We start from the raw sequence: 11,692 nt of genomic DNA on the forward strand, positions 1-11,692 counted from the left end.
CCTGACCAAAACTAAAATGCCCTAGGGTTTCCTCACCGGAACACTTCTTGTGACAAATTAATCACCTCATCTTTCACCTAAATATGGTATATTCTTTTGAATTTCATTCATCCTCTACCTTATCTCGTCATGGGCCGATGATAATCAACACGCTGCTACGGAATAAAGCTGTTATAAAGGTGAGGTTGCCAAAATTGTAGCATGCTTATATATACGCCATTGGCATTTCAGGAATCTTACGAGTTCACGCAGATTGACTCCTGAAATGCAGACTCAGCTTAGTAGTGGAGGTCTGTAATAGTATGTTCACAGGAGACACACAATATTTGTCTAAGGTGCGAGGTGGCAGAACTGGCACTACTCTAAGAAAAGTAAATGTAAGGATGTATGCCCCCACTTTTAGAGTAAAGATGGCGTTAAGCATGACCAGGATACACCAATGAATCATGATCACACTTTGCGATTTTCTGCATATAACGAGTTTGAAATGGATTTTAAGTGATTGAAAAGATTCATCCTTCCACTAGAAATTGGTGTGTGATGGAATTTTAGAGTTGATTTAAAGCCCCCCTTTCCCCCATCCCCGCCTCTCCTCATTCCTCCTTCCAATGATTAAAAGTTGAGGCAGGTATATATCAGAAATTATTATACCTCATAGGGTTATTCTCCGTTTCCACTGGTCGAGAGACGGTAACATGATATTCCGCTAAACATGACGCACCACGATCGTGCGGGCCAAGGAATGCTGCCTCACACACACAAAGTATTATCCCACTTTCACAAGGCAATATCCAACAATCTCGTGCTAATATCCAACGATCACGTGAGTTTATTCCACAGCAGTTATCTCCCTTTGAAAGTTCACTGGCATCTGCTTGTTCGTAAAGTAAGCAACCGGACAGTGGTTATAGCTACCATATCAACATAAAAATTTGGCGATTTAAAGCACAACTCGAATAGTTAAAACATATGGTGCATACTGTGGGGTGGGACATCAGCAACTGTCACCTCTCGACAAGTTATATTCAACTCGAAATATCACTTCTCTCCAGCTGACAATTCCTGATGTCCCACCCCACAGTATGCACCCTCTCTATAATGTTGAAAATATACCTCATTCACTTTTAATTAATTTATTTGTCAAACACCGGTCACACGTGTTTGCATTTGTCGGACTACTGGTACCACTGACCAACACTCGAGATTTCCCCTGGCCTTACGCTACACACCAGTGTCAGTGCTGTCATTTGTACTGTACTTTGTACTGATACCCACCCAGGAGCAGTCGATGCGTGCCTCTGTCAACACTCCACATGGTCTGTTGCAACAACCACACATGTGCTCGGCAGCGCCACCTACAATCTTCAAGCAAAGCCGCAGGCGGTATCCCAAAGCAATTACAATTGGACAAGGATTTCGGTTCAGGGCCAATGAAATGGCTTGTTTCAAGCTTCGTGGCTGACATAACTGTTGTTGTAGGGAGCTGTAGGTTGGCCTGATCATGACGGATTGTCGGACTCCAATTTTTTTCCACGCTTAGCAGAAGCCAGAAAAGAACAAGATCACTCGCATGGTAGAGAGCACTAGTCTTCGAAGCTTCACATAGGTATATAATCGGTTTCAAACGTGGCACAGTCCGCCCAGCGTGTTGTCCATAAATATGGGGCAAGTCTAAATCTGCACCCTTCCCCTTTTGCGGTTCGCAGACAAAAGAACGACTACTGCATCTGCGCCATGTGTGGGTTGAAGTACTTATCCCGCCGGTAAATTTGATAAATTTTTTGAATGAAAGTTGTTAAAAAGTTTGATAAAGTAAACAGAATTTCGTGTTGAGGAAACTGATCACCATCTTAAAATTTCTGTAAATTCTTGCGAAAAGGAACATTGTCAGAGGGTTCAAAACCATGAATGAATGAAAGTTGAAACTCACTTTGAGATCACTGATCAGTCACAGGTTCCGTTAGAGTGTAAGATATGGTTTCAGAGAAAGCAAATGCTGTTTGACATACAACAAGTTTGTACGATTAGATGATGTCATTGGGAAAAAAGTTGTTCATAAAACTTAGGCCTATCCTTTACAGTCCATAGACTACCTGTATGCACAGGCACATCTCCATGCATTTGTATCAGCTGTCTTTGTGAGTTCTTAATACCTGCAGAAACCATGATTCCCATATTTTGAGAATGTGCAAAGATTTACGGAGCCATGCCAAACTACTATGTTCTACCTAAAGTAGAATTTTTCAACTGACACATTTTTCTTTATCCTCATTTTTTTTTTATCCACCTTATAGGGTTATATAAGACTTTTATATGAGAAGATTAATTTTTTATCAGGAACACTTGAGTCTGGCATCATATGTATCATTTTAAGGCCTTCCTGTGCATCTGAAAGTACATTTTTACATGCCAAACTTGATGGAATACAGTAAGCCAGAAAAGTAATTCAGTTGCAAAGTTATAAGTAGAGATCACTGAAGCCATGATGTGGATGGCTTCAGCATGCAGATGTCAGTGGTGAAATAAAGTAAACATGATTGTGTAAAATCATATAATTTTGGAAATCAACTGGAATTTCAATAGTTCACTTGTCTATATTCCCTGTAAAATTTCATGTGTTACATATTATTTATTGATTTATGCTTTCATTAGTTCTGGGGGGTTTTTCTTACCTTTTTCTGCCCAGTGTAAGTTACATTGGCATGTGATATGATCAGGTGATCACAAATTTCTCATTGCTAATGTTTTATATTCAGATGTCCAGTATTGTATTTGTAGACATCTCTGAATGTCTACAAACACAATACTGGATAGCTAAAACAGGGCACATGGAATTATTTTCCAGGTAAATAGTATCTTAATTAGGTGTTAAGAATTGATTATGTGAGATTGTCAGATATACAAGGAGTGTATAATAATAGTGTAAAATTATATAGAAATGATAGAAAAGTTTGTTTCCTTCTCTTTGTAGATTGGTTTCAAGGTTACCAGTCTTCCAGCCATCCTGAACAGCTTTGTTAACAAAAAAGCACGTCATATGTTTAATCAGATCCCAAATATGGAAAATTATAGTCCCTACTAGTGAGTATGATAAAGTTTTATTCTGTTCACTCTGGTCTTATTGTTTTAATTTTTTTTAGCTGCTGTAAAAGTGTACTAATTAATCATGTAGTTATTTTTTTTGGCACATTGCTACTTTGGCAGAACCATTGCAGAACACTTTAATATGTTGATATTTGCACTTTATAACGTGTCTTACACCAAAGAGTTTCTATCAAGTTCTTACATATGTATACTATCTTGAACACTATGACTTCAGCAGTTAGGTGATTGAGACTGGTGTTAAATCTTGCACAGTTTTACAATATTGTTAGAAGTATACCTTCATAAAGTGCTGTGCTTATTTGAGCTCTGTTGTCTTGCAGTTTTGATCCCCAAATGGAGCAGCTTCCAGCACAAAGTGCAAATGCACCAGCTCCTGCAAAAAAGGGACCAGGCAGAAAAAGGAAAATCAAAACAGAACCAACAGATGGGTAAGTAGTCTTTAACATAGCTCATGTGCTTTTGCCATCATAATCAACCAGGGTGCCATGAATACTATAGCCATGTTATATAGACAAGCATTAATCCTGAAATCAGAAACTGAAACCATGTGATTTTAACATAAAGGTTACATGAAATGCTTGGATTTTTTTTCTTAATATGGAGTATATGATGTGGCCTAACATGAAACGTGACGTGAAAATGTCTTGAGAAATGTCAGTCTGGAAATTAAGTATCCTTTTGTGGTGAAGTCAACAGATAGCTGTCAAAGCAACTTTATTGAGTGAATTACGGCTGCTAAGCTGCTCATATGCATAGATTTAGTCAAAATTTGTTATCAGGCCCTGTCATTTCCAATTTTGTCCTATTTTCCCTATCTCTACCATGTTAATTTTTTTAGTCTAAACCGTCTTATGGTCACACGTTCCCAGTATGACTAGTGAAAATGTCATTTTGAATGTTTACAACCATTGGGAATATTTAAAAAATATAAAATAAGCCTTATAAATGAAAAAATTTTTCTCATTGCTTTTGCATGTCTTCTTGCACTTTCCTCAAAACCATACTTTTGATTTTATAGTACCTTTTCATGGATCCTTTAATTTGTTCTGCTCTCTTGGATCAGTGTTCACCAAGCATTGATATCAAGATTCGTATGTCATTGATCAATTTAAAATTTGATGACTGAGTTAACTTCAAACCCACCAATTGTCTACAGTTCCCATATAGAGAAAAGATTTGATATGATGTGTGTCTTCAAAAAGAAGACACACATTTATTTACATGCAAATGATTTGGTTTTCAGATTGCAGAGTCCTATAATGCTATCCAGGTATAATACAGTATCGTTATGTCCTTTCGGTGCAACTATTCTCATGAGGGCCAGTGTTGGTGTCTTAGGCCTGACACTACAACAAAGCCTCCATGCCCTAACTAAATTAAAATTAGACAACTATTAAATAGCATGCTAAACATCCTGAATCCTTTGTCCATATCTACTAAGTGGTGCTGTAGTGTAAGCTTTTACCATTTAATTTTTAAATGCTTGATGGATTGATAATTTTAGCTCAGGGGAAAGGGTGTGTGAGTTGTGACCACGTTGCAGTTGTTTGGTCAGAAAATTATGACTGGAACTACTTATCAGGAGATTGCACGATCGGGAATTTAAGAGGTCAGCTTGAACAGTGGTTGTTGAAGAGTTAAAGCCTAACCAGGGGTTGATTGTCAGAGGCCAATAGGACCAAGTTTCCTGGTCCATCTCAATACAACTAATATTTTAGTTAAGAACAGAAAACGTGATCAAACTGTAAAAGGATCCATCTCTGACAATGTATAACTTACAGTGAAGAGATATTTTTAGACGACTGTTTGTATATAAATGTAGTTATGGCCACTGGGAATGGGGAGTTTCATGTTGATAAATGTCAAACCATTGCTTGTTTAACTCTACTGACTCAACCCATATTTCACTGGCTTTGGACAAGCAGACCACTACTAAGTTTAATCTCCTGATAGTTAATATGAAAATATCTGCAATTAATACATGATTGTACAATGTATATCAACTGAATAGCTATCATGCATGGTTGTGCCCACAGAAATACTGGAGAAGTCAATGGTACAAATGTGAAAGTCAAACAAGAGAAGATCACTGGCAAACTGACAGTACGCAAGAAAAGGGACCGGTTCAATGGAATGCCTGAAGAGGAAGTCCTGGCTCGTACCTTGCCTGATCACATGGCTCCTAACTTGGATATCGTTATTGTAAGCCACAGCCTTACATATTTTTTGAAAAAAAGAAAGAAAAGAAATATTATTTGATATTAAAGAAATAATATTTGACATATAGTACTACTTTTAGTTTAGTTCTTACTCTTTAATTAATTGTTGGACACTATGTGGTGAATATTATATCAGGACAGAATTTAAATATAAAGTTTATATTTATATACATGAAATTGGCATGATGTGTTGTTTCATTTTCCTTTAGACTCCTGTTATGTGCATGGTAATAATATGTATAATCAAATGTGTCTTGTACATTCCATCACAGGTGGGCATAAACCCTGGCTTATATGCAGCTTATGTGGGTCATCACTACGCAGGACCAGGAAATCATTTTTGTAAGATTTTTTCCCTTTTGTTTCTTTGTAGAAATTTTTGCCCAGCTGATAAAGCCATTTCTGTTCTGAAGTGTGTCCTAGTTTTCTTAGCAAAACTATTTGAAATGAGTTTCAAGGGATAAATACATAACAACATCTCTGAGTGTAAACAAGATCAATAAATTAAAGGTTTTCTTCATAGAATTATTTTAAGGTGTATACTCTTGCATGCAGCAGCATCAACCACAAAAAAAATGTATTTCTTTAATCATTTAGAGTTATAAGTATAATGAATTAACAAGGGATGTTTTTGTGTTTGACAGGGAAGTGCCTCTACTTATCTGGACTTATCCCAGAACCAATGACAGCATATGAAGATTCAAAACTCCTTGAACACGGTATAGGATTTACCAATATTGTGGCCAGAACAACAAGAGGTAGTAGCGATCTCACTAGGTGAGTCATCCTTCTGGGCAGTCTCTGCAGACATATTTCTACTGTTTGAATGCTACTAAAGTGTTGTAGTGTCAGAGGTATGCAAATTCAAACTTAAGCTGCTATACGTGGGAAAGTCTGCCAGCAACTTGTGGATGGTTGTGGGTTTCCCCCAGGCGCTGCCCGGTTTCCTCCCACCATAATGCTGGCTGCCGTTGTATGAGTGAAATATTCTTGAGTATGGCATAAAACACCAATCAAATAAATAGATAAATCAAAATTAAGACCATTACCAAAAGCAGGACCTTAAAAATGCTTCCTCCAAGTTCTTCTATTTACAGAATGGACTGATAGAAGTGTTACACTCAGTTTACCATGATAGGTACAGCAGGCATGGCAGTTTTCCCTCCAATTTAATGATTTTGTCAGAATATGTGAATACTAATAAAATTTGGGGATAGGGTAATGTATTTTCAGGCTTTCTTTAGACTATTTTCTGACCAATAGTTCCCGTGCCTGATACATCTATGTGTGGAATTATTTTGAAAATGACACGTGTAGGCCTACATTGTTTGAACTATGTAAAAAAAAAGTATGTTTACATTTCAGGAAAGAAATCAAAGAAGGGGCTACAATTTTAGCAGAGAAACTACGTCAATACAAGCCTAAGATAGCAGTGTTTAATGGGAAGGGTATGTAAATTTCATTCAGATGACACATATCTTGAACATGTAAAAGAGAAAGCTACTCTATTCTCTTTGAAGAATGTATAAATACATAATCAGTCAGTGGTTCACATTGCACTCAAGCTGTTTCCGTCAACAACTTAACATTGATCCATCTCATGGGTGGAGGATGTTTTGAGTTTTTAATGAAACATTTACATCCTCATGATAAATGTGATTGTCTACCTGTATTACATAGGTGTTTTTTTTTGTTATTCCATGTAGGTATTTATGAAATATTTTTGGGACACAAAAATTTTCACATTGGAAAGCAGCCTGACCTGCTAGAAGGAACAGAGACGGTAAGAAACAAGATTTTTCAGAAATCATAGCCATTTTAACTGTTAAATTTTTATCCCGATTTCTCAAAAGAGGGTAGGAAGATAATTGTGGATAGCAGAAGTTGACCCTTAGGTGTTGTATAAAATTCAAAGACTAAACACACCAAACTTCAATCCATATTATGAGTGGATCCAGAAGTTTTCAGAATAAAAACGCAGCAGCTAGCAGGACATGTACCAGGTACTCGCTACCTGATATTGGAAAAAGCCTGTGCACTTTTGTACATATGCCAGTGTTTACCAAGCATATGTACCTGTGTTTGATTGATATTTGTCAGAAGATGTGCAGTACAATGTAGTTGTAAAATAGTCATTTACAGTTTACTCTTTTTTCTTTTACTTTACAGACAGTGTATGTGATGCCATCTTCTAGTGCCAGGTGTTCTCAGCTTCCACGTGCTGTAGACAAAGTGCCATTTTATGTAGCACTTAAAAAGCTCAGGGACTACTTGAGAGGCGACATGAAGACGCTTGATGAGGCAGAGGTGATTTTCCCAGATCTTGAACTCAAGGTGAAGACAGAGAAGACAGAAGAGCCAACAGAATCAACTCAAACACAACAGATGATGCCAACTCCACAACCTGATTGGTCAGCTTGTAATCAGTCGCAGCCTGGGAGTAATAATGGTAATGGGATGTGTTCAGTAGTCAAACAGGAGAAGTCTTACGACCCAAGGGATTATGGCATGATGCCAGCTGTGAGTCAGAATTGTTACACAGGCCAACCTCCATCAATGGGCTTCCCTGCAAACTACCCTGGTATGCAGGGCATGTCTGGTCATAGCCAGGCCTCGCCCAACATGGGCGCTTTCTCTGCATGCCAGAGTATGGGCATGTACCCTGTAAAGATGGAACCAGGAACTACGTGCATGTATGGAGTGATGCCACAACAACAACAGCAGCAGCAGACCCAGCATGCCCATCAACAGCAACATTCCCAGCACATGCCAAACTTCCAACAAATGTCAGCCACTCAGCCCTATTATAGTGGTCAATCCATTCCCAATTTCAGTGCGGTTGTAAAGAGAGAGCCCCCTTCTTTTGGCTATGGTGACTGCATGACGATATCTGACCCCAACACAGGGACTACGCATATACAGCTGTAATAAGCTTATGTACCTCACAATGAATCTCAATAGGTTTTTTTTCCATATTGAATACTTATTATAGTATACTCCATTGTCAGGGTTAATAGAGAAATGCAAGTGGACATCAGTGTTTGTAGTTAAACTGTCATGCCCAGCATTAAAAACATCCTTACATTTTGCCCATCAATTGACGCTAACTTGATTTTGTCCCTAACAGTATGTCAGTTTGGCAGTCTCACTGAAGACTCCGCAGCAACATTGTAGGGTAGACACTGTTGACTCTCCAAAGCCCTTGGGCTGGTATTTAAGTGCAAACTTTTCTTTTGTTTTGTATTTTGATAACTTTTTCCGGGTGGGAAATGCTGACATCTGAAGCCCTTATTGATTTCATTATTTTAAAGAAAGTAAAATAAATTGTTTCTTTGATAGACTTGTACACTCCGTTTTAGATAGCAAAACCTCGATGGTGTGTACTGAAGACTGTTGATGTGGAAAGAAAGGTCTCCCGTGACATGGTCAGATCATGATTTCTAGTCTCTAGTCTTTGATTTACATGTATATTCCCCTGAAGCTGCTAAGGCATTTGAATCCAATTGTCCTGTGACACTGTTCAAACACTTGACGTGCAATTATTCACCAAAATTTCCATCCTAAGTCAGTGATTTCGTCCCACTCTATTCCACACCTCCTCGTTTCAGCCATTCTCTTCCAGTAGCCCATGTAAAGCATTTCCACATTTAATTGTGGACATTTCTTGCTTTGTATTCATAACTGTCATTGTGTATGTTATAATGGGCTACATAATTCAACATAAAATCCATTAAGTCATGTACTTGTAAGTCCTCCATGTGTGTATTTTGTTATCATATTAAAAAAAAATTTACACTACTTTAGCCATTATTTTAAAACATGAAATACTAGCAATAACTTTAATACATGTACAGGTGTATCACATTTATGATTTTTGATATTTATTTCTAGCTACATGTATTCATAACATGTTAAATTTGTTATATTGGTGCATCACAATATATGATATCTCCATCATTTATTTAAAATGTAAGTATTTCTGGATTTCCCAGGCCATATTATATTTCTGGGCTGTACACAATTTGTATCTGCGTGGTGTTTGTTGTCTTCAACTAAGCTGTACATAACTTTTTGGCAAGTGTTGTGAAAAGTTTATGCCAAACCAGATACAAATGATACTCCTTGTGGTTCACATTGTTTTACATCTTTAAAGTTTCAGCCATATTTTGCATCAGATTTTAAAACTATGATCTCAATTAATTATACCACCAGATGTGCATCTTTAATACATATGCAGACTTCATATTAAAGGAAACAAAGAGTTTGCTGTCTGAAATGATCAAGTTCAGAGAAGATTTCTGCAAAGGTGGTGTTTTTATTGTCACTGGTTGAAGAGACATCAAAATATTGTACACTAAAGACTAAAAGTGTTACGCTATGGATTATTCAGCTAAGTCAATATTTAAATATTGTTCATGAATTTTCAACATTTTTTTTATATACTATACATTTTACACTTGATTTGAAACTATTGATCTTCCGTTAACTACCAGTGATTGTTCCCGGCAACACCGGTGTCGAATGGGGAATTCTACTCACTGAACAGTCTATTCAGTCTGTGATTGTATTTTTGGTAGCACCAATTAGTCACCCATCACTATCAGCAAGCAGCTTTTACTATGTTCTATTTCCTTATTCTTATAATTGTGCAGGTAATTTCATTTCATATTTTTGTGGTTGTCATTTTTTTGTTTTTTTTTTTGTCATGAACTTAAATTCTGTAGAGGAGCTGTATATTTTAGTTGAGTTAATAATTTGTCACAAAGGTGTTGATATTCAGATTCACAGTTGTATTAATGTTCAATATTTGGTCTAAGCAGGTTGTATTTTTTCTGTAATTATTACTGCAGTATGGAAAAAAACACTGCTGTTGATCTGAAAAATGCATTTTATTGTTTTGCAGCATTTGTTTTTTTTTTTTCCTTTTTGTGGCCAGTAAATGTATTTACTTGTTGCCATGGTAACAAGAATATCAGTGAGAATGGTTAATAAATAAAAATGTATATATATTTATATATGTATCTTTTTTTTATTTCCTGATGTTTAGGTATGCTGCTGTAATTTTTGTCAGTCAATGTTAATGCATGAGTCTTGTTTCAAGATTGGATAAATACTGGCATTGGTTTTTAGACAATTACAAACATATTTTGTGTTAATAGCACAATATGTGCTTGTACATTTTTTGCATCTGTCATTGTTTTACTTAATCTATATTTTTAATGTAGCTTACATTGCAGCTTTGTACGGGTATTGTAATCCAGTTTATGTTCATGACCTGTTTAGCTAAATTGACAAAGGAATGTCAGAATAGATGGTGAAAGAAAACAAAAAAAAAACATTACACATGGTATCAAATTTTCGCATGTGAAATCAAATCCGCAAAGGTCAAGCTTCAAATAATGTGAATTGTAGAATTCATTTAAAATTAAATGGGTGTTTACCAGTATAGTACATTTAGCATGTTTGGTAAGGGAAATGCGTGTTCATACATAAAATCAAAGATAAAACAAGTTGTGCTTTATTTTGCCTTTGAGCTCTTGTCAAAGAGAAGTTCTGAATGAAATTGTCCATAAACTAGGTTTTGATAGTCTTTACTGTTCTTTGTGTTGTTGTATGAAATGACTATGTCTAATCTTCAACATTCAGGACTGAACTTTTCTGTGCTGTATTGCTGTGCATAAGAAGGACTTAAGTGTCATGTTGTCTTCGGTTATTTATCAACTTGACCAAGAATCAGACTAATGTAATAATCATTCTTTTACTGCTGAGCAATAATCTCTCTTTGATCACTCACAGACTACAGAGTACAAACAATATTATGGCGTGTATCATAGGTTTTTGATGGCATGACTTATGGGATGATCTCTCTGGATTATGAGATGATTTGAAGATATTCATTGCTGACTTCTTAGTGTCAAGATTTATACTAGGATGTGCCAATTCATGTCTGTTTTTGCATAGACAAAGTTTGATCTCAAACTGGGTTACCCCCCTTTGATTGCAGAGTGCATCGCTTTGTATGCTCTGCCTAGCAAATTGGTCACTATAAAAACTCATCATTATTCTGCTGTGGGAATAACAACCCAGTGATTGTTTATGAATATGTACTAACATTTTAGCAGTCTAGAAAATAGCTTTTTTGTAGTACTTGTATCAATACATTTTTACATTTATGTATATTATGGTCATATTTACATGTGTAAGTTTAAATTATTTATGAACCTATACATGTACAGTAAGAAATGTTCACATTATAAGATACATGATGAAAGATATGGCTTGAATATGCATGGAATGTAATGACAGTTCCATGATTAATGTATGAACTTCTGTGTTTTAATGTATAAATAAAGCGAGTATAATGTCAT

The 11,692-nt window shown here is 36.3% G+C and overlaps 1 protein-coding gene across 2 annotated transcripts; it reads left to right on the forward strand.

The window, feature by feature from the left end:
• The first annotated feature begins 1,362 nt into the window (after positions 1 to 1,362).
• Positions 1,363 to 11,675, forward strand: LOC135470517 (G/T mismatch-specific thymine DNA glycosylase-like). 2 transcript variants are annotated; one of them, XM_064749507.1, is made up of 9 exons: positions 1,363 to 1,763; positions 2,972 to 3,081; positions 3,426 to 3,533; positions 5,142 to 5,307; positions 5,597 to 5,666; positions 5,969 to 6,101; positions 6,690 to 6,772; positions 7,031 to 7,107; positions 7,494 to 11,675. In XM_064749507.1, the coding sequence occupies exons 2-9, from the start codon at positions 3,038 to 3,040 to the stop codon at positions 8,250 to 8,252; spliced, it is 1,440 nt and encodes a 479-aa protein (XP_064605577.1). In that variant the 5' UTR covers positions 1,363 to 1,763; positions 2,972 to 3,037; the 3' UTR covers positions 8,253 to 11,675. The 2 variants fall into 2 exon arrangements, with proteins under 2 accessions (XP_064605577.1, XP_064605578.1); XM_064749508.1 differs by having other exon boundaries at positions 1,483 to 1,606.
• The last annotated feature ends 17 nt before the right edge of the window (positions 11,676 to 11,692 follow it).

The sequence above is a fragment of the Liolophura sinensis genome, chromosome 7 (assembly GCF_032854445.1).
Source record: "Liolophura sinensis isolate JHLJ2023 chromosome 7, CUHK_Ljap_v2, whole genome shotgun sequence".
NCBI classification, from domain to species: Eukaryota; Metazoa; Mollusca; class Polyplacophora; order Chitonida; family Chitonidae; genus Liolophura; species Liolophura sinensis.

What these genes read in the sequence shown, in the direction of transcription:
- LOC135470517 (XM_064749507.1), top strand. Translation starts at nt 3,038, where the DNA reads ATGTTTAATCAGATCCCAAATATGGAAAATTATAGTCCCTACTA. An exon ending in AGCAGTGTTTAATGGGAAGG is followed by an intron (nt 6,773 to 7,030) that starts GTATGTAAATTT and finishes TATTCCATGTAG; the next exon opens with GTATTTATGAAATATTTTTG. An exon ending in TGCTAGAAGGAACAGAGACG is followed by an intron (nt 7,108 to 7,493) that starts GTAAGAAACAAG and finishes TTTACTTTACAG; the next exon opens with ACAGTGTATGTGATGCCATC.